The sequence below is a fragment of the Scyliorhinus torazame genome, chromosome 22 (genome assembly GCF_047496885.1).
Source record: "Scyliorhinus torazame isolate Kashiwa2021f chromosome 22, sScyTor2.1, whole genome shotgun sequence".
In the NCBI taxonomy this organism is placed as follows: Eukaryota; Metazoa; Chordata; class Chondrichthyes; order Carcharhiniformes; family Scyliorhinidae; genus Scyliorhinus; species Scyliorhinus torazame.
In genome coordinates, this window is record NC_092728.1 from 68,822,558 (window position 1) to 68,845,948 (window position 23,391).

The 23,391-nt window shown below is 44.3% G+C and overlaps 1 protein-coding gene across 9 annotated transcripts in view; it reads right to left on the minus strand.

The window, feature by feature from the left end:
* The window catches only part of LOC140399108 (histone-lysine N-methyltransferase EHMT1-like), a 206,042-nt gene that overhangs the window by 63,652 nt on the left and 118,999 nt on the right, over window positions 1-23,391 (minus strand). For 4 of the 9 annotated variants that reach the window (XM_072488278.1, XM_072488283.1, XM_072488274.1 and 1 more), the window contains 8 exons: window positions 18,504-18,647; window positions 16,805-17,028; window positions 13,774-13,962; window positions 7,885-7,980; window positions 6,570-6,652; window positions 6,189-6,295; window positions 5,570-5,692; window positions 1,077-1,178 (listed from right to left, as the gene is read on the minus strand). In XM_072488278.1, the coding sequence (XP_072344379.1) occupies window positions 1,077-1,178; window positions 5,570-5,692; window positions 6,189-6,295; window positions 6,570-6,652; window positions 7,885-7,980; window positions 13,774-13,962; window positions 16,805-17,028; window positions 18,504-18,647 (1,068 nt within the window). The remainder of the gene's footprint in view (window positions 1-1,076; window positions 1,179-5,569; window positions 5,693-6,188; window positions 6,296-6,569; window positions 6,653-7,884; window positions 7,981-13,773; window positions 13,963-16,804; window positions 17,029-18,503; window positions 18,648-23,391) is intronic. The other 5 variants (XM_072488280.1, XM_072488282.1, XM_072488276.1 and 2 more) reach the window with 4 other exon arrangements.

Sequence of the window (23,391 nt, forward strand, 5' to 3'; positions counted from 1 at the left end):
GCTGGATTTATTAGCTTTTTCTTCTATTACAAGTTGCTCCCTTCACCTTTCTTCCTTTATCACTTCTAAAAATGACAACTTATGCAGTTTTGTAACTTGCAAGTCATAGATCTCCAGTACCTCACCCTAGATTCCATTTTTAGCTGCTGTGCGTTGAGACTCGATGATAATTGGATATTTGAGCAGTCGAGCCATCAAAGTCAAAAGCAATCCTGTGTTCACTTGATATTAGGGTCGCCAACTGTGATTAAACGTATTCCTAGAGTTTCATCACATGGCCTTCCCCCACATTCTTGCCCTTAAGTTGGCCAACACAACCTATCCTTGTGGTGCACTGCCTTCCTATGTCAATTGGAAAGCAAAGGACTCAATACCCAATTAGATGATGCTGGACGATAGCCAAACAGCCTTTTATTTTTTTTTTAACATTTTCAATATTTTTATATCTGGTAAACAGAAATGATCAAAGAAAATCATACTCCCTGATTTTTCTCCAGAGCTGCACGAGCAATATCATGGATGAGAGGCCAATTCTCGAGGGTTGGCTATCATAGTCGACATTTAGAAATGAATACTTCCAGTTGGGCTCTCTATTTGTCGATCAATGATTATAATCCTAACTTACTTTTCCCCTCTCCCATCCAGGAACACTGAGAAAAATTACTGTACTGGCTAGTTCAGCAGAGGTTCAGTGAACCAAACCTTCAGGGTTACCCTGGATTAATCAGTAAGTCACCGCTACAAGCAACCTGGGAGAAAAATCAAGGGCATTAAACCAAATTGTGTTGTTTTTTTCAGTTTCTTTGAACACTTCATTAATTACAAAAATAGCAGCGATGGGGAAATATGGCAGTCTTACAAATAATTAAGATTAATTAAATAGGATAAGAAAGAGTCGGTTTTCCTTCCAATTGGCTTTTGGAAGGCAAAATACGTGGAGGATGCTGAGTGGAGGACCGAGTGTTTCAAGACAGGTGGGTCATTTGGTGAATCCTCCAGATTTGACAACTATAGCAGATTCAGAGAACAAATCTGTGGCACACAATTTATAACTCCTACACAAATAAATGACTCACCTGACAGCTCACATCTATTAATCCTGTGGACAGAAGATGTACAACCACATCATAATGCCCCTTTTTAGCAGCCAGATGAAGGCAAATTGAACCTTCAACATCCTAAGAAAAAAATCAGAACATAACTGTAATGTTAAATGTAAAATGCTGCATAAAAATATGTAGCTAAGATATGTAGACAGATAAATGCAGTAACTAACTTTCAATTTTGCCCTAATAAAGACTCAGGAGTGCGCAGTAGCAGCCAATTCCAATGTTAATCGCCACAGAATTATAGAAAGCCATAGAAACGTGACTGGCAGCACATTCAGTAATTAATAAAACTTAAACCTACTGAGAATATTCAGGTTTCATATTATTTGCTTTACTAAACATTTATGAAGTTAAAAAGTAAGCACCATTTGCAGACTCTGTGAAGCCAGCAAGGCAGATTTTATTTTGACAAATACAAAGGTCAATTACAAACGCAGTCTTTTTTCAACAAAGAATTTACAACTAAACCACTTGATTCCATTACAATATTAGTTTATGCAATGTCTACAATGAATCATTTACAATTATTTCACATTTTTAACAATTCAATCCAAGAAATTGCGCTTTATAATTTTAAATAGGTAGATTAAATTAATCTCAATGTTAAAATAACAAATTATACTGAACGCCGAAGCATGAAACAGTGCAGTGGGTTAAAGCGAATTGGATTTAAATCTAAGCATGACTGACAGGATCAAATCTTCCTGTTTCAGCTCATTCTATGCATCTTGTGAATTGATTTTAGATGGACTAAACTAGTTTCTACTCAAGCCCAAAGTACAAAATTGTGCTTAATTTTGTGATCCCAAAGGTCATATGGACAGCCAGAAGTTGGTATTCATCTTCCTAAAGTTGAGACTCAGCAATTTGTTTGCAGATTTCCCATACATCTGACACAGGACTGTTTGATGCTGATACCAGTTGCCTAATATTGAAATTATTCACTTCAATAAATGCTGAGTTCATTAAAAAGTTAGGTCCAACACTTGTCATGCTGAGCTACATTTCCCAGCCATGGAATATAGCCGGTGATTTCTACCCCACGTCCATGTCCTGTGAGCTTCAAGCTTTCAGGTCATGAAATTCATTTGCATAGCATAGCTAGACAAGCCTACCTTGCTTCGCTTGTGGCAAGAGTGCCATGGGAGACTACCTGCACGGCATACTTAATTGTTTTGGGTTAACACAATTGCATCCCCTGCATGTGCACAAACATATTGAATTGGTGCTTTCCTGACATCACACAGCTCAACTTGTTTGGATACCAGGGGACCAAAATTGGATAATGTAGGCCTTCATTGTTTACTCCTGAAAAGAGCATGAGCAGCAAGATGGGTTTTGCAGGAGCACAATTTACAAAACCAGGCACTATAAATAAAATCTGTAGAACATTAGAGTACTTTCAGAGACTATTCAAGAGTGTCCTGGAGGTGTTTTGGTCAATTTTTCAGAGACTCACATCCTCACAGGGATGGTAAACAGCATGTACAAAGGCTACAGGGCCAGTATTGCCAGTGCCCCTGGGTCTGCGGTACAACGGGGAAATTGAGCAAAGGCGGTGGGAAAGCTTTGCATGAGAACTTCTGCCAAAATTTAGTCATGCTCCTCGACAGTTACGGGAGGCTGCCTGGCCTGCCAACCAATACACCTCTCATCTTAGTATGCATGCCCATTCAGAGCTCTCCTGCATGCCACCCCATCAAGTTCCTTAGCTGAGTCCTCTGCAGAAGAATAGAGCTGAGAAATAAACCATCTCATAATCTGATCTGCGTGTAGCACACTCATGCCTGATCACATAAGTTGATTCCAATCTATGCTAGACTTCAAGGAAGGTGCAGTGCCAATGTCTGAGTCTGTAAGTGTCAGATCACGTGAAGAGGCCTCTTGATCACTGCTATACTGTTATCTCCCTTCCATCAAGCTGCAGGTGCAACTTTTCGGTTGCCTGAAAAGAGGAACTGAGAAATGAAAGGCTCTAGTGGGAAACTGGTAGGGGTGGAAAGCAAGAGGTCCGTCCACAACCCGTTTCCTCATCATGCTAGACATCAGGATGAAGGCCATGCTGGGAATTAAGAAGGCCATTATCCTAAATAATTTGTGACACTGGATGCTGCAGGTCCTGAAACAGCTAGTCCCACAATGCAGAAAACCATCTCCTTCATAAGGCTCACGAGATGCAGGGGTCCTTGCCCCCTGCCAGTTCTGCTATTCTCCTTTTCTATTGTGCACCACCTAGTATTATAAGAGAGAGACAGCAGAATGCCAGCGGTAGTGTATCTAAGTGCTATTCATATTTTGGTGATGTGCCTGTCATAGCTGAACAGGTGGAGGTATGTGGAGGCAGTAAGGAGTGGGTCTGAGGCTGGCTGCATTAGTAGGTGTATACGGGCAAGATGGATTATCTGGATATTAGATGAGAGCCCTGAGTAACAGAACATGCTGCTGGGTGAGTGATGGGGGTGTGATGCATTGCAGCACGGAAGGTTGGTGATGTGGTGGTTTTCATGTCATATAAAGATGCATTCACTGACATGGACCTTTTGCATTCCTGTTGCCAGATCCTCCGGTCCAGACTTGAGGTGTTGATTATCATCTTCCCACAAGCCCTTTGAAGGAGCTGCCTCTCTACTTACCTGGATGAGTGCAGCTCCAGCAGCACTCAAGAAGCTCAACACCTCCAGGACAAAACACACCAGCTATACATTCACTACGACAACCACCGATGCAGTTTTGTTTCATTCGTTCAGAGGACGTGGGCGCCGCTGGATGGGCCAGCATTTATTGCTCATCCCCAATTGCCCTTGAGAGGGCAGTTAAGAGTTAGCCACATTGCTGTGGGCCTGGAGTCACCTGTGGGTCTGGAATCACATGTAGGCCAGACTAGTTAAGGGTGGCAGGTTTTCCTCCCTAAAGAACATTAGTGAACCTGTGGCAGCTGCATGTACATATACAAGAGGCACTGAAACTCGCCACGGTCAACAGGATGTTTCAAACCCAAAACCTTTACCACCATGAACAACACCACCATGAAGAACAAGGGCAGCAGACAAATGGGAACACCATCTGCCAGTTTCCCTCCAAACCATACACCATCACAAGTTGGAACTATATTGTCAATCCTTCATTGCCAAAGGGTCAAAATCCTGGAACTCCGTTCATAACAGCTTTATCAATGTCCCTATGTTCGATGGACAGCAGCAATTAAAAGAAGGCAGATCACCACCACCTTCTCAATTAAGTATGAGCAACAAATGCTACCCTTGCCACAATCCATTAAAAGCCTTACTCGCCGTAATTTTCGAGCTTAGTTTTATAAGAAATTATCACTGGAATAGGAATCTTCTATTTTATTCTTTCCCATTGAGAAAAATAGCATAACATAAACCACGCTCACCGTGAAATGTATCAGACATCTACAAATTTTGCCAAATATTTGCACCAAATATACCAAAAGGTATTATATGGCCAGTTGGAAGAGCATGCTGATGGAACAAAATTTCGGACCACAGCTTCATAGGATACAGATTATTTTTGTCTGCATGTTAGTTATAGGAAGTCCTCCAGGATGATTTATTACAATGAACTATAACTTTACCTGTGCAGTCCTACAAATTTGCAAATTAGCTAAGTAGACCCTAGAGATACAATGCCATTTATTGCATAGCTAATGGATAACCTGAAGTATTCACAAGGCAGCAAGTTCACCGTGCGATGTGAAGCTTAAGACTTTGAAATCATTCCCATTTGTGTCTTGCGTGAACTGTGGTGCACGGCAATCAAATAGTTACATTTCTGGTATTTTGCTTCTTTTTGCAGCCAAGGATATCCTCGGTGTAACTGCACTACTCATGGCATCCCATCTAAAGGATGGCCGCGACACAATAGCTGAGTTTATTTAATAATAATTCAGTGAGTAGAAAACCAAGAAAACAGAACCAACTGATAGCAGCAAGGAATCAATAAGAGTGGACAAAGAGGGGCTGAACAAGTTAGCAGATTCTGTTCTTGGGATTTGAGATCAAGGAGCTCAGCAGGCTGTCATAAGTTTAGAAATTTAGAAGCATTTTGTAAATCCGATATTGGGACGTGCAATTCTTTCAGGTAGTACAATATAGAAAAAAGTCCCTTTATTAATGTGCTTCAATTTCAGCTCCAGAAAGGCATCCCCTTCTATTTCCCCTCAACAGCTTTGGAGGGCCTTTCTAAATGAGGTTCTAAATTATGGATAGTATGTTCTCCACAAAATATAGAAGTGAGACATCGAAACGCATTTGGGATCTTTAGAACTATCAGAGACTTTCATCCTATGAGTTTACACCTGACTCCCAAACAACATCACAGGGATGAAAAGGCAGTACCAGAAACCAGTGCAATACTTTGGTCCAAAATTTAAGTAAGGGGATATGGCAAGAAATCCATGAACACTAAAACTTATGAAAACCTTTCACTCTCACTCTAACCTTGTGATCTGCCAGTGCGCCTGCCTTCAAGAGGTATTTTACTGTTTCAAGTTGGTTGTTCTCGGCTGCTTCCATCAGCGGGGTCCTCTGATCATCATCACAGGTATCTAGATTAGCACCAGCCTGCAAAAGAGGCCAAATGTCTTTATGATACACCAACTGGAACAATTTTATCATTATGGTTAAAATTCTGTTTAGTTTTCTGGTGAAAATTGTAATGGTTTGCTTCCTTATAATCAGAAAGACAACTACGTAACTCAAAAAAAAAATCATCTTTCTCCACTCAACTCTTTGCAACATTGTATTATTAAATGAAAATAGATAAAAGATAAACCAGGGCAAGATTCACCACAGACTTCTGCAATTCACAAAGACAAACCATCACCATCTTCTAATGGGAACAATGAATAAGCAATAAATGCCATCTTGCCTGCCAGGTACACAGTCCAAGATTAAAAAAGGGTGATTTACAACATTATAGGCTCAGCTGTAATGCCGACTTAATGTAGTACTGAATTTATGGAGGTGTTTTTTTTAAATTGCAAAATTATCTAGGTAGAGCACAAACAAGACATAATATAAATAAGGTTGAAAGTCAACAAAATAAAACCATTTTAACCTGTACAAGCATGTGGCAAATTTCCACGTGGCCTATCTCAGCAGCTGCATGGAGAGGTGTCCGCTTATTCTGGTGTTCAGCTCTAAAGTTAGGATCAATCCCATCAACTAGAGTAAAGATGAGAGGAAAAAATTAAGTACACAAGCAATTTTCTGTTTCTCTACGGTTTCAATTTGAAACCAATTAAAGGGCAAATGAATAAATAAAATAGAAGTGCTTTAATTTCCACCTGTAGGTCAACGACGTGAAAGAAGTGTACAAAGGCGGCCATTCTGCCCATTAAACCCACTTCTTTAGAGCTGGTATGTACAAAACCTTTCCCTTTCATTTTAAATATGTTTTATGTTTTTATTCCACATTTATATACATGTGAAAACTTACCCAGCATTAAAAGCACTTTCTGCATCTCTCCCTGCTTAGCGGAGATATATAACTGCTTTGGGTGAAAACGCAACTTCTTCGGTCTATTTGAACAAAACAAATGAAATCCCAATAAGAAATGCAGCGCAAGCTATACTTTCATAAGTGCACTGGCAGAGTAATGGGAAATAGGTTTGGCCCAAATATTTCCCAGAGTCAAACTTCCAGGGCTGAATTTTCAGGATGGCAACCCATCTCCGCCAACTCTGACAGGCCGGCTGCCATTTCACAGTCAACTGAGCACTGATTGGAAGCATGTGGAGTGTTGTTGGCCAATTAGATTTGTCGACAGCTCTCTGACACCCCAACCCCCCAGATCGATATTGTTAACTAATTCTATTTCACATCCTGTTCCAACTGGTACCCACCAGCCTAAAAATCGAGGCTAGGTAGGCAAAGCTCTTTAAGTAGCCATTAAGGGCCTTAAAAGTGGCATGTGTGGGCTTCCTATCTGAAGCCCTAACCCTAACCGCCCACTGTGAAATTGCATCTGGGTGGGGGAGGATGGGATCCCTTCCATTTATTTTAACACCCCCATCCCAGCTATGCTTAATCATAATAGAGAAGTATCGAGTAGAGTCCAGGAGCTTTATCAAACAAAGAAATTGGGCAACCGTTAAAGGAGAGTCCTTTCGGGGACTTCTGGTGGCATTATGTCCGGGAACGATGTGCACGAGGCAGCTCCTGCTAGAGTAATACACTTTTGTTTCTTTCCGCTCAGTTCCAGGGGATATTTTTGTTTAAAAACCCACATTAAATGGGATAAGGTATCCACATAAGAAAAATGCCGAGAAAATCCAGGGGGAAAAGGGCTGAAAATAGTAATTTGCCGATATAATCGGAGGTTTCTTGGGGCTCGCCGTGGAAAAAATGGTAGAGGCAGCCTCTGGGACTCTGGCCACTCCACTAACGGCCGTAATGCTTACGAGCGCCTTGGCGACAGAATTTGACAAACACTAGCGGGTTGATCTCGGGGGATCTCCGCTAATCCATGTAAGAGGCCTTTGGCGAGGGCCAACGAAGGACCAAATGCACATGGAGCCACGATACAAGGCATGGAGGTGGCCCTTTCGAGGCATATAGTGTACAGATTGCCTCTCCGGAAGGGGAGGTGGCTCTGATGGTCGATGTGAATAAAGCGCTGAAGGCCAAGGTGAATTATGTGGAAAATCAATCAGGTGGCAAAACATCCGAAAATGTGGGGCTGCCAGAGGGGATGGAGGGCCCAACACCCACAGAGTATTTTGCAGAGATGTTTTGGGAAGGGTGGACTCACGTCTCCTCCCGAGCTGGATCGGGCTCACCGGATACTCCAACAGAAGCCCCGTTCCAACGAACCACCGCGAGCAGCAATCGTGAAGTTTCACAGCTTCTAAGAAAAAGAGCGGGTCCTGAGGTGGGCGAGGGAGCATCGTGACTACAAATGGAAAAAGCTATACCATCAGGTTTTACCAGGATATGGGAGCGAAGCTTGCCAAGATGTAGGCAGCGTAACAAGGCCATGGTCGTCCTATACAAAAGTGGAGGTGGTGTACCAGTGCGACTGAGTGTGATTTTTGAGGGAAAAGGCCATTCTTTTGATACGCCGGGAAGGCAGATTCTTTTGCAAAGCCGGCTTGGCTGGACTGGGCTGGGTGCGGTTTTTGGATATTGGGGATGGCATGTTGATATGTGAAATCGTTGGGGTTCCGTGTTCATGTTTGCATTTTCACTGTTCTTGTTGGGGTTGAATGTTTTACAAGTTGGGCTTGGGTCTGGGGTTTAGTTTTATGTGAGTTTTTGATCTAACTGTTGTGAAAATACATAACTCCCTGTTGGAATTCTATATTTTAAGGGGTTTTTATACCTGTGTTTTGTTCTTCTGGAAGCATTTTTCTTCACTCTGGGTGGGAGCTGCCCTGTTAACCGAAGTGTTAGCTAATGAGAGCAGTGCTAAGAGGGTGACTGCAGCTCATTATAGTAGTTCTGTTTTAGATAATAAGCTTAGTGTTTTTGTTCTGTTTGGGGTTAGGTTTAGTAGGAAAAGGTCATAGTTGTTCATGTTCACCTTGATGTTTTCTGTATCCTTATTAGGGTGTAGTAGTGTATCATAGAATAATAGAATTTACAGTGCAGAAGGAGGCATTCAGCCCATCAAGGGCAAGGGTGAGGATGAGGAGGTGGGCGTAGGGGCAGTTTGCGGACGGCAACTGCATATTTTTCTTTGTTTAATCTTGTTAGTGGGTTTGGTGGCCATCTTGGCTGGGCCTGGTTGCCGTGCTTTCGATGTAACTGTTGGATAGGCCGGCTCCAGATCGCGGGTGGGGGTGGGAGACCCCAATTAGTTTTGTCACCTGTAATGTCAGTGGTTGAGTGGCCCAGTGAAAAGGTTGAGGGTATTTGCTCATCTGAAGAGTTTAAATTCTGACGTGGTGTTTCTGCAAGTGACCTACTTGCGGATCTGTGGCACTTTGTGCACCCAGGTGAGAAAGATTTTTCTTTCTTCTCCCATGTGCACCATTGACTTTTTTGTGGTGGGTAGCTCCGTCCTCCATTTTGTGGAGGCAGTGGGTTACTCGGCGATTGTGATTTCAGACCATGCAACACATTTTGTTGATTTGGCACTAGAATCAGGTCCCTCCCAGCATTAGCCTTCGAGATTAGATATGACACTATTAGCGAACAAGAGTTTTTATGAACGCATGTCCACCGCCATTGGGGAATATATTAAATTTAATAAAAATGAGCCTATTTCACCTTCTACGTTTGTGAAGCCCTCAAGGTGGGCATTAGGGGAGAAATTACTTTCCTACAAAATGCACGTGGTAAAGACAGAGAAGGCAGAGGCTGGTGGACTCCATTCTTGAGGTGGGCCACCAGTACTCACTTGCCCCAACCCCAGAGTTCATGGCAAGTAGGAAAGAGCTGCAGAAACAATTTGAATTGTTATCAACGGATAAAGTGATGGGCCAGCTGTGACATTCGAGGTGTGTATGTTATGGACACGGGGAGAAGGCCAATCGAATCTTAGCTCACCAGCTGAGATAGCAGGCGGCTTCCTGGGAGATTGTACACGTACGGGACTAGAGTGGAAGTCTGGTTTCCACCCTACCCCAGGTCAATGTGGCTTTTGAGTCGTTTTATCGGAATCTTTATAGATCGGAGCTCCCAGTGGAGAGTTCGGCCATGGCTAATTTTTTGGATGGATTATCCATCCCAGTTATGGAGGAGGAGGACAGTTGTGAAGAGCAGGGATCCCAATTAGGCCCAACGGAAATTATGAAATGCTGATATAGACGGGTAAAGCTACTGGCCCTGATGACTTCCTCATTCAACTTTTAGAAGAAGTTTGTGGCGAAATTGGTATCTCGAATTTCAGTTATGTTTAATGGCTGCTTTTCCAGGGGTCTGTTGCCCTTTACGTTCGCGCAAGCCTCTATTTCCTTGGTCCTTAAGAAAGACAAGGACCCTACAGAGTGTGGGTCATACTGACTTATTTCGTTTTTAAATGAGGACGCTAAGTTACCTGCAAAAGTGCTGGCACTGCGGTTGGGGCCCTGCCTCCCAGAGGTGATCTCGGAAGACCAGACAGGCTTTGTCTAGGGTCGGCAATTGTCAGCTAATATATGCCGCCTATTAAATGAAAATGAAATGAAAATGTTGTCCTCTCCCCCTTCTTGGTGCCCGAACCGGAGGTGATTGTTTCCCTAGACGCTGAAAAGGTGTTTGATAGGGTGGGGTGAGAGTATGTCAGAGATTCTTGGGAGGTTTGGATTTCGACAAAAGTTTATAACCTGGATTTGTTTATTGTATAGGGACCCCACAGCTGGTGTTTGCATAAATGCTTTACATTCTGGCTACTTTCTGTGGAGTAGGGGCACGAGATATGGATGTCCATTGTCTCTGCTTCTGTTTGCTCTGGTAATAGAACCACTTGCCATAGCGCTTAAATCTTCCAGTAAGTAGAGGGGGATAAATTGGGGAGGGATGGAGCATAGGGTGTCCTTGGACACGAATGACCTGCTTCTTTATATTATGGTCCCAGTGTCTACTATAGACGAGATAATGAAGCTGCTTGGGAGCTTTGGCTCCTTCTCTGGGTCTAACTTGAATTTGGATGAGAGCGAATACTTCCCAGTTAACCTCCGGAGAGGGGTGCATATCTGGCGATATTACCTTTTTTGCCTTGCCAGATTTATCTTTTGTTATCTGGGAATCCAGTTGGCCCACGATTGGTACTCGCTTCATAAATTAAATTATACTAGACTGGTTAATGGGGTCAAACCTGACTTACAGAAGTGGGCTAACCTCCCCCTGTCCTTGGCGGGCACGGTCCAATCAAGGTGTTTATTTATTTTTTCAATATCTCCCCACTTTTCTCCGCAATTCCTTCTTTGTCAGGATTAATAAATTAATGTCCTCATTTATTTGGACAGTAAGACCCCAAGGATCCATGGGCGTTCTTCCAGAGAGACAAGCAATCAGGAGGCTTGGTTTCACCCAATTTATTATTTTACTATTGGGAAGCCAATATTCAGAAGGTACTGGGGTGGTTTAGTGATCCAGGTTCCATATGGGGGCAAATGGAGTTCTAGCATGGTAAATTGGTAATCGCTGCTGTCCCCTCCGGCAAAATTTTCCTCAAATCCAGTAATGGTGTCCACTCTGAGAATCTGGAAGCAGTTCACACAGCATTTTAAACTCAATCCCATGTCTTTGCTGACTCCTGTCTGTAACAATCACCTTTTTTTGCCAGCGGGTTTGGAGTCGACGTTTAGGTCATGGTGGGGAGGGTTTGGGGACCTGTTCATTGAGGGAAGGCCTGCCAACGTTAAGGAGTTGTCGGAGAAATTTCAACACCTTGGTTCCAATCTGTTCAGATACTTTCAGATTCGCGATTTTTTGCGCAAGGTTTTTCCCCGTTTCCCTTTGGCACCACCCTCCTCCATGTTGAAGAGGATTTTGTCTTTGGTGGGTAATTTTGTGCATTTACGGCCAGATCCTATCAGTGGAGTCGGCTCGGTTGAATGAAGTAAAGGTGAAATGGGAGACTGAATTTAGTTATGTTCTGGATGTTGAGGTATGGAGCGAGGCCCTTCACGGGATCAACTCCATGTCCGCTTGTGCTCAGCATAGTCTGATCCAATTCAAGGTCTGGAACCAAGCCATGTCGTTGGTGGCAATTTTCGGAGTATCAGACTCGCCAGGACTGCAGCTGGGGGTGAGGGTGGATGTGCTCACCTTTGCCTTGTTAATATAACATGCCAGCTGCTGGGAACCAGATCAAATAAGCAAACTCTGAACAGAGACATGAAATCGCACCTAGAGCTTTATCGGAATGCTTAGTTCTATATTGTAAGAAGTCTTACAACACCAGTTGAAAGTCCAACAGGTTTGTTTCAAACAATAACACAGGAAACAAACCTGTTGTTTTAACCTGGTGTTGTAAGACTTCTTACTGCGCTCACCCCAGTCCAATGCCGGCATTTCCACATCATAGTGCTATATTGGGAGAGGTTTTTCTTCACCAAGCGAAGAAAGGAGATTTTCAAATATGTTCAGACATTAACATGAATGACCTAGTTCTTCGGGTCAGTGGCAAGTGCCATGGCCTCACCATTAACCACAATTAAAACTGTGCTCTTACCTTTTAGAACTGAAGTTTTAGGAACTCCTTGTCCCACTGAGGGTGCAGACATCCATGAAGGCAGTCACAAGACCTAGTGGCAAGATGCAGAAGCACCAAGGCCATGTCCCTTTGATATCAGCAGCACAAGGAATGCCCCATAAGTTCCTGCAGGCTTGTGGTGTTATGGTGGTATTTTAAAGTTTTTGCACATTTAAAAAAATTATTAGTAATTTTTCAAAGCCTTTTAATTGCTTTTATGAGCGTGCATAACCTTTAATGCAAGCAAACATGGAAAAGTCTGGGCCTGAATTATAAAAGTATTTCAAATTAAATAAATGGGAAAGTGCATTAGGTTTCTGAGCGCATTGATTTTTAAAAAATTATTTGTTTACCGAATGGATTATAAGTGGACATAGCTGTACCCAAAGACATTAGGTGACTGAATACGTTTTTGTATTTGTCTACACAATGGATTAGAAGTGGACTCAGCTGGTCCCAAATGCATTAGGTCTCCGATTGCATTGATTTTGTCTTATGTTACAGAAAGGATTAAAGGTGGACAAGTGTTTCTTACAAGTGGGGTGGTGGTTATGGATTGGTTTGGGGGCACTGGGGTAGTGCTTGGGCTGGGGTGGATACTGGATGCTGAGTGAAGGAGAGTGTAAGGTTGAGGGCTGAGTGAAAGAGTGGGGATGTGCGTGAAGGTTGTACGCTGGGTGGAGGATGGGAAGGGTGTTAATTGTTTTAAGTACGTGGTTCAGCTTCTGCTGTTGATAGATTTGGAGATCTACCCCTGTGATTAACAGCATTTCCTGGAGTAAATCTTTGGTTAAGTTCAATGACAGGGTCCATGTCAAAGGAAACGGTGAAGGGGTGCGGGCAGCATATCTCTGCCCATTAGAAGTTTGAAACTTCTGCATGTGCACAAATCAATAAATCCTCTGGGTTCTTACGTGCAACAGCGACAAACATCTCAAAGTTCACCGCCAATGCAATTGGAAGATCCGCGCCAATGCAAATTATTTCGAGAAATGCAACATTAATTTTTTGTGAACAGACACAAGAAAGCCATGGTGATCCAACATGTTGAAGTAAATTAAGGGATTACACCCTTGATCCTCAAGTTTGAGATCCCAGCTGTGCCAGAGGAATGGGCCATGTCAGCTCTCTAAATAGAATCCCTACTGTGCAGAAGGGGGCCATTTGGCCCATCGAGTCAACCCTCTGAAAGAGCACCCTACCTAGGCCCACTCCCCCGCCCTATCCCTGTAACCCCACCTAAACTGGACAGAGCAAGGAAGAGAACTACTATATGCCACTCTTACAAGTCCTTAAGACATTCAGTTACAGAGCTAGAGTGACAGAGCCCTGCCTGGCCAACTCCAAAGTAATGGAGTCCACAGAAAGTCAAGAGAAAATAAATACATTAATTTTCTGTTGGAACTTTTGGAGTTTGCCTTTTCCCAAATCAGTACTTTTATTATTCCTCATTTCAAAAAGAAAAGGCTGTTCATTAATCTTTGTTATATTGTAAACTGTTACTTTTTGAATGCTTACCTCTCTGTATCAAGTGCAATAAGAATGCTTTCCATAGTCTCTTTCCCAGGCCCAGTTGGCAGACCTGCAACTGATATGACTGCTCCCGATTTCAATGTGGTAGAAAGGCTGGAGGTATCTGAACTATCAGCTACTTTGGAGATAGCACTCTCAGACTTATTTTCAATGGACATTTTCATCCGAGCACTGCTACAAAAATTGTTTGAACAATATTAGCTGACTATAGACTAACACCAACAGACTTCAAGTTACTGGATGTAAAGTCAAACATATCAGTTTATTCACACAAAAATTAATTACATTTAAGAACTTGCTGCCCAGGGCAGCATGGTGAGGCAGTGATTAGCACTGCTGCCTCACGGCACTGAGGTCCTAGGTTCGATCCTGGCTCTGGGTCACTGTCCTTGTGGAGTTTGCACATTTTCCCCGTGTTTGCGTGGGTTTTGCCCCCACAACCCAAAGATGTGCAGGGTAGGTGGATTGGCCACGCTAAATTGCCCCTTAATTGGAAAAAATGAATTGGGCACTCTAAATTTATTTTTAAAAAGAACATGCTGCCCAATAAACAGAATTCAGTCGAGAATCTATATTTGCTTTGTGATTTTGTTTTGGACCCATCCACCGACCTCCAAGATCACCAAATATTCACCATTTCTCCTCACGCTATTTCCAGTAAGTGACAACTCATATAATAATAATAACCTTTATTAGAGTCGGCTTACATGAACACCGCAATGAAGCCAGAGTGAAAATCCTCTAGTTGCCACACTACGGCGCCTGCTCAGGTACACTGAGGGAAAATTCAAAATGTCCAATTCACTTAACAAGCACGTCTTTCGGGACACCCGGAGGAAACCCACGCAGATACGAGGAGAACGTACAGACTCCACACAGACAGTGACCCAAGCCGGGAATTGAACCCAGGACCCTGGTGCTGCGAAGCAACAGTGCTAACCACTGTGCTACCATGCTGCCCATTTACAGCAAGATTATGGGTGAAATTGAACATTGCTCTCAGACAAGTCTATAAAATGTTTAAAGAGGCAAGAAATCTACAGTTTCAAAATTATATAGAACATCCAAGGTGTAGAAGACAAAATAAATGGGAGCAACTCCCTTTTAAGCAGTATCTTAAAAGCAAAAAATATTCCCAAACATCTCACAGGAGCATAATAAAAAGCGCACAAAAATGTAAGTAAAATGCTAAAATTAAGTTTTGGCAATGTCCAACAAAGATTTAAAACTTGAGTGAATGGCACGCACAGGCAGGAGTTTTATCCCTACCCCTGAATTTGTGCCAGGACAAAATTCCTGATGTGGACAGACCTCTTCAGTTAGTAGATTATAGCAAGAATCCAACTTAAAAAGCTATAGGGCTGCATTTTCCATTGCCCGCCACTGGTAGTGGAGTTCCAGATATGGCGGAGAATCCAGGGTCACCAGAAAAACGGGATCGGCGCCCTTCTGATGCTCTGGTTCCCCCTCTGGCAGTGGCATCGAGGTTCATGGCCCACACCAGCAGGAGGATGAAAATAGGTCAAATTGACCCATTTGCATCCTATTAATGGGCTCGACACCCGATTCTCCAAGGTTTGGATTGCACTCTAGCTTCCAGGTCGTTGCTCTGTAATCGGGGATCTCTGGTCTCTTTTTTGGGGGTCTCTGTAATGGGAAAGTTTCTGGTGGGGGTCTCTGTAATGGAGGGGGGGGGGGGTCTCCCACTCAATATGGCTGCCCGATAGCAGAATCTGCGAGGGAATCCCTTGCAATCCCCACCACGCATAAATTTGTAAGTCAAGGGACAGTGAATCGCCTCTGATTTTCTGCTCCAATTGCGAGAACAAATCAGAGGTGATCCATCTCTAGCAGGAGAACATAGTCCCCAAATGGAGAATTCAGCCCATGATGAAATATAAAGATAGAGGGCGAGATTCCCTGGCCTCCCCATGGCGTGTTTCTCGGTGGTGGAAGGAGACCCCTGTTGGTCCCACTGTTGTCAAAGAGATTTCCTATTGAATCCACCCCATGCCGCCGGGAAGCCTGCAGCAGGGGTGCACCGTTGGTGAGACCCGAAGATCCCACCGGTATGAATAGCCGGAAGATATTGCCCGTAATTTTCAAAACATTTTTTAATGTTTTAAAAACTGTCTTAATAAAATTTAGGAACTGTAATTCAGATGATGTATTTTTAGTGCACCCAACCGACCATCAAAACACAAGAATTTTGTAATCTTTAAGATGTTTAATGAAAATTATAATGAGCCATATAATAAAATTCTAGGTAAATAATAAAGGCCAGAAAATGTACATCTGCAACACAAGAAACGCGGGCTGCATTATGCATAAAATGTTTGTCCTTCTACAATTTTGATTAATGGTTGAAGATATGCGTGTTTGTAAATGTTTGTTGGATTCTATCTTATGATATATCTGAATTATAAATGCTGTAATGGAAAACAGGTTTACTTGAATTGGTCCATTTAAAAGTTATTTCGAACACCTTTAGTTGCTAACCATTCTTCAAAAGTATTGATTGGAAATGGACACAGGGAAAAGAATATCTGAATTAGCACCTAACGTTTAATCAAAAAGGAATCTTATCACAGTGGTCCGGGTTAATAATTTTACTTGACTTTCTGGTTGAATAAATACTGAAAGAAACCGTTGAAACTCAATGTGAGCACTCGATGTGAAAATCATCCAATATATTCTAAACCCTTCCCACAAAATCCAATTATATATCTCAGAAGACACAGGAACCTTTAGCTGAGCCCTAACAATATAAAGACAAGTAAACAAGGGCAAAAAAAAAAAACACATCAAGGACTTTAGCAAGTGTCTAAGCAAAAAATGTTTCTCTCCCAAATATTAGTTTAACTGGAACTTGAAAAAAACTAAAAAGCAAAATTCAACAGTACTCATTAACTTGTTCTCACCGTGATCCAAATATGCACGACATAAATCGATTAAAATTCATAGTGCCTGCAATTCTTTCGGTAGCAGCATCATCATTTGAGCAAAGATGCCCTACCTTGATGTAGTGGTGTCTGCTTTTCCATTCATAACAACAGTCTGCTCCTGCGTTGGGAGAGGTACCATAGAGGTAGTGTCTGCTTTCGCTATGGTAACTTCTTTTGCTTGAATAGTATCTTCACCACAATGCGGGCAGAAAGACAACCCATTCATATGAGATGCACAACTCTTGTGAAAGCGGTGCGAGATAGTACTATCAGGCTGGCATTCCATGAAGGTCCCCTGGAAAAAAATATAAATTTAAACATGCCTGTCATAACTGGCAAGTACTTGGGGCTGTTTAGCACAGGGCTAAATCGCTGGCTTTGAAAGCAGACCAAGGCAGGCCAGCAGCACGGTTCAATTCCCGTACCAGCCTTCCCGAACAGGCGCCGGAATGTGGCGACTAGGGGCTTTTCACAGTAACTTCATTTGAAGCCTACTTGTGACAATAAGCGATTTTCATTTTCAATAAGGATAACTTTTTAAAATGCCACTTTCATCCATCATGATGCAAAATGATTGAAAGGGTTGACAGCAGCATGCTTCCGGACCTCTTTGCATACAAACAGAATGGTAAATGATAAAATCTGACTAGCACTTCCAAATGTTCATAATTTCCCAGCATCAGAGATACAACTTTGCTTAGCACATCCACAACTAGCTGTGGTAAAAGCATGAATGCTTAGTTTTGAAATCAAGTTGTCCCACTCCCATTAAAGCATCAACGGTCTGCTGCATTGTTTTGTTGGGGGGAGGGGGATCATCCTGGTAGAAATAAACTTCAAAATTCCATTATTTGTTAAATTGGAGGCTTCGGTAGTGTAAATAAATCAATAAACAAAAGGTGTGTAACAGAGTAGTAACAGAAGATTCACTTCACAACCGTGTGCAAAAAGGGCAGAATCTAAGGATGGTTGAAAATACAACCCTTTTACTGTCATGTTTGTCGTCAGGTAAATGAATACAATGTGTATTTCATGAGAAAAGGGAATCAAAATTCTTCCAACTTGGCCCGACTGCACTGATGTATATGCCTCTGATTAATTATGGGCAAGCAAGAAGCGGCGCTTCCTCCTTTTTTTCGCTCTCTCAAAGATCGTACACCTCTACATGGGAAGAAATAAAATTCCTATGAGATAGGGGGTTACGTCCAAAAATAATTTAACCCCAGTGCATAAAAGGATTTAACCATTAAATAGCTAGTCAACTGGAATTGAAAAACCTTTTCTACCTCTGCCACTGTGAGCCCAAAATAGCTAAATCCACCTTTAAACCTCTTGTGCCATCTAGTGGGCACTTAATAAAAATTTCCAATATACACAAAGCATCCCTAAGCGGTTTGTTGGTTGACTGTAAAATGTTCAAACTAAAAAGGATATGGACATTTTTGCTTCTTAATTTGGGAACAAAAATGGAGCTCAATATAATACACTTTTTTCAAAGAGCTCTTCTGGTTACCTGAAAAAAGGTTTTACACACTTTCTGGTTATTAACTATGAACACATTTATCACATTGACCTTTTGGCTTACAAGTTAACCTGAAACTGAAAAAAGTCAGATCAATTATTTTACATATATGTTAAAAAATATTTTTGCATCTCTGCTCTACATTAAACGCATCATTTGAGTTTTACAGTCAAGAACCAAAGTAAGAGAGAAATATTTTTCATCTCGATATTTGTACTTATCTATTATATGAAACTCTCTACACTTACAGCAGTACAGAAGTATCCACATCCTGGGCAACACTGATGTTTAACCATCCGGGATCTGTGGTCCTCACACAATACCATTAGCTGCACCTTATTGGAGGGTCGCATCATCTCTTGTTTGATCACGCTGTTAATACAGCTACTTAACTGCAAGAAATATTCGTTCAGGCAAATTACAGCTGCAGATTTGCAGATTTTGTTCTAAATTGATCACCCATGAATTAAATTTTATGAGCACAAATTTTCATCACAGCTGAACTCTGATCTGCACACTCAGTCACCCAGTGTATCAAGTGGGAATGCTGCAAAAATTCTGTCCCATTGCAGGTGCTTTCTTTCGGATGGCATTAAACCAAGAAACCTTCTTCCCTCAGCTGGATGCAAGAGATCCCATGGCATTATCCTGAAGAAGTGTCCAGGCTAATAGTTATCCCTCAACCAACATTGCTATCTGGTTATTATCACATTGTGACTTTTGGGGCCTTGCTGTGTGTGAAGTGGCTGCTGTATTAATTATGTTACAACAGTGACTACACTTCTAATGTACTTTATTAGCTGTACAGCAATGGGACTTTGAGAGATTGTGATGGGGGCTATATAAACGCAAGTTGTTTATTTATTTATTATTATGGTCAATAAACCACAAAAGTGCATCAGCTGAACACTTATTTCTATGATAGATCTGAATGAATGGATTGTTTAGAAGTACAGTGAAACAAGATTTTCTCCATATACTAGAAGTATCAAAACTGAAATCCTAATTTAAGAACAAAAAAAATCTTCCCTCAATTGTACTACTTAAAATTGTACTGCAAATGTAGATTCTCAGAGAGTTTATTGTGTATCGATTGGATGTTGTGTTCAAGTGGACCTCCGGTGGCGGCAATGAGTGAGTGAGCCGCACATTCGGGGGCTCTCACTCCGGCGGGATTTGAGGACTTGGTTCCCCGGTTTTACGGGGCTGTGAAAGGATGGCCACGGGGGACTAAGGAGCGAGCAGAGCTGCATGGAACTGCGGGAGAGCAGAAAGCAGCGCAAACGGGAGAGGAAGGGACAAAGGCAAGGTGCAGGGGAAGCTGACCCGGGAGCAAAGATGGCGGACCTGCAGACCTCAGACCCGGCGCTGCAGCAGGCGCTGGAAAACATGCTGCAGTAAAGAGCAGTTTTGAGTCGTTGAAGCGGGATAACTTGGACCCATTCAGAAGGCAGTGGATCAGCTGAACCAGAGACTGGATGCCCAGGACAAAAAAGTTAAGGAGCTGGGGGAGGCGGGGGAGGAGCAGGCGGACGCGCAGACGATTGCTGCGCTAGAAGTCGACGGGTTGAAGGAGAGACAGAGAAGACTGCTGGACAAGAGTAGAGGAGCTGGAAAATAGCGCCCATAGACAAAATCGGAGGATCATCGGCCTCCCGGAGGGGGCGGAGGGAGCTGATGCCACAGCGTTCGTGGCGGACCTGTTGATGCAGCTGATGGGGACTGAAGCCTTTCCGCGACCGCCGGAGCTGGAGGGGGCACACAGAGTACAGGCGAGACAGGTGCGTCCGGGGGGTTCCCCCTGTCCGATGGTGATTAGGTTCCACAGGTTTGTGGAGAAGGAGCGGGTGCCGCAGTGGGCTAAGAGCAGCACGTGGAAAAACAGTATCCTTCGCATTTACCAGGACCTAAGCCAGGAGGTGGCCAGGCGGCGAGCAGCCTTTAAACAAGTTAAGGAGGTGTTGTTCAAAAAGCACGTGAAGTTTGGTCTGCTCTTCCTGGCCCGTCTTTGGGTCACGCATCAGGGCCAACACCACTACTTCTCCGAGCCCGAAGAAGCGATGGACTTTGTGAGGGATCAGGGGCTGGTCTCGGAAAAAGGACCCACGGACGCAAGCTAGGGTCTGAGAATTACTGGTTGAAGGGACGCCTACTGTGTCTGGACTGCAGGTCGACTGTTTACTGCTTTAAAGGTGCCTTGTGGTGTATTTTATGAAGGCAGTTTTTGGCTTTGGGGGGGGGGGGTCTTTTTCCTTTTTTTTCTGTTTTTTTTTCTCTCTTTGTTTTTTCTTTTTTTTCTTCTGTTCTGGTGGGTACCTTTTGTTGGGCTCTCTGAGTGCGCTGGAGCCTGTATTGTAACAAAAGGTTGGCCGGTCAGCAATGGGGATTAAAGATGCTGGTTGGGGGCTTTTGTTTCATTTATGTCTATGGTTTTTATGTTTGTTTCGGATGGGGGAGGTACGGGTACTGGGTTATTGCGGTGTTATTTTTTTTCAGGGCTCAGAAAGGGACGTGGGTTAACACTTTTCTGTGTACACAGCATTGTACCTAGAGCAGCCTCGCGGTGCTGTTTGATGTTTACATCTTGTTTGATCTTTCCCATCTTAGTGAGACTGCTCCAGTGGGTCGGAGTGGGGGATGGTGTGCTGGGGAGATGAGATCGGGGAAACAATGGAAGCGAGACAAGGGGGCGCCGGAGCGATGAGTCACCGGGCTAGCAGATTGGCTAGTCAAGGGGGAGGCAGGAATGGCACGGCGCATGATCCGGGGGCGGGCCCAGGAAAGGTTATGGCTGACCGGCTTTTGGGGGGGGGGGGGGGGGGGGGGGGGGTGCCCCCCAACCAGGCTGATCACCTGGAATGTCAGGGGACTAAATGGGCCAGTTAAAAGGGCACGTGTGTTTGCACATTTGCGGGCTCTAAAGGCGGACGTAATTATGTCGCAGGAGACACATCTGAAAGTGTCTGACCAACCTAGGCTAAGGAAGGGCTGGATCAGCCAGGTCTTCCACTCGGACTTGGATTCTAAGTCCAGGGGGGTAGCAATTATGATCAATAAGCGGGTTCAATTTGAGGTGGAGGGCGGAGTCGCAGACGGCAGGGGCAGAGTCCTTATGGTAAGGGGCAAGCTGGAGGGGAGAAGAGTGGTGCTGGTGAACATATATGCGCCGAACTGGGACGACGCTGACTTTATCAAAAGTGCTGGGGAAGGTCCCAGACCTAGACTCACATAAATTGATAATGGGGGGGGGGGGGGGGAGAGAGAACGACGACACTTTAATACGGTCCTTGACCCGGGGCTGGACCGGTCATGTCCCAGAACGGGTAGACTCCCAGCAATGGCAAGGGAGATGAAAGGGTTCATGGAGCAAATGAGGGCTGTGGACCCATAGAGAGCCAGACAGCCGATGGGAAGGGGCTACTCGTTTTATTCGCATGTTCATAAAGTATATTCTAGGATTGATTTTTTTTTATCGTGGGCAGGGACTGTGTCGGGGAGGTAAAGAATGCGGAATACTCGGCAATCACTATCTCGGACCATGCCCCGCACTGGGTGGACCTGCAGGTCGGGGGGGCGAATTACCAACGCCCGCAATGGAGGTTAGACGTAGGACTGTTGTCGGAGGAGGGGATATGTGAGAGACTTCGGAAGTGTATGCAAAATTACTTGCAGGTGAATGATACGGGGGAGGTTTCAGCAGCGACCCTGTGGGAGGCGCTGAAGGCAGTACTGAGGGGGGCTGATCTCAATTCGGACTCACAGGGTCAGGGCGGACAGAGCAGAAATGGACAGATTGCTTAGGGAAATTCACCGGATAGACGAGGAGCATGCGGGGTCCCCGGGGGAGGACCTACTCAGGGAGAGACAGAGATTGCAGGCGGAACTGGGGGTGCTATCCACGAGTAGGGCCGTGGAACAACTTAGGAAGGCGAGGGGATTTGTGTATGAGAATGGGAAGAAGGCCAGCAGATTGCTAGCGCAGCAACTCAGAAAGAGGGAGGCGGCCAGGGAAATAGGTAGAGTGGTTGATGGGGAGGGGAGCAGAGTGGAGGACCCGGCAGGACTGAATAAGGTATTTCGGGATTTCTATAGTAAGTTGTACACTTCAGAACCTCCGGAAGAGCCGGCGGAGATGAATAGGTTCCTGGATGGACTAACCTTCCCAAACGTAGGCAGGGGACTAGTGGACGGGCAGGGGGCCCTGATTAGAGCGGAGGAGGTATTGGGGGGCCTAAAGGCCATGCAGTCGGGGATAGCCCCGGGACCAGATGGATACCCAGTAGAGTTTTACAAGAAGTTCTCCGAGATAGTGGGACCGGTCCTGACAAGGGTTTTTAATGAGGCAAGGGACAGAGGGGCCCTGCCACCGACGATGTCGCAAGCCACCATCTCGCTGATACTGAAGCGGGACAAGGACCCGGAATCCTGCGGGTCATACAGGCCAATTTTCCTGATCAATGTGGATGCCAAGCTCCTGGCGATTAGAATTGAGGACTGCGTACCGGAGGTGATTGGGGACGATCAGACAGGGTTCGTGAAAGGCAGGCAGCTGACAGCTAACTTGAGAAGATTGCTTAATGTGATCATGATGTCCCCGATGGGCAAGGAGGTGGAGGTAGTGGTGGCAATGGACGCTGAGAAGGCCTTCGACCGGGTGGAGTGGGGCTATTTGTGGGAGGTGCTTGGACGGTTTGGGTTCGGGGAGGGACTGGTTAATTGGGTCAGACTATTGTACCAGACCCCAAAAGCTAGCGTTAGGACGAACAGGATGTCAGATTATTTCAGAATATACCGCAGGACCAGGCAGGGGTGCCCACTCTCCCCGTTGCTGTTCGCTCTGGCCATAGAGCCGTTGGCTATGGCGTTGAGAGCTGCGAAGGGGTGGAAGGGAATGACTGGGGGGGGGGGGGGGGGGGTGGAAGAGAGAACATAGGGTCTCTCTCTATGCGGACGACCTGCTCCTGTACGTGTCGGACCCACTGGCCGGGATGGAAAATATACTGGAAACATTGAGGAAGTTCTGCCGGTTTTCAGGGTACAAATTAAATATGGCCAAGAGTGAGATGTTTGTGGTGCAGGCAAGGGGCCAGGAGAATAGACTGAAGGAGCTGCCATTTAGGCTGGTGGAGGAAGGTT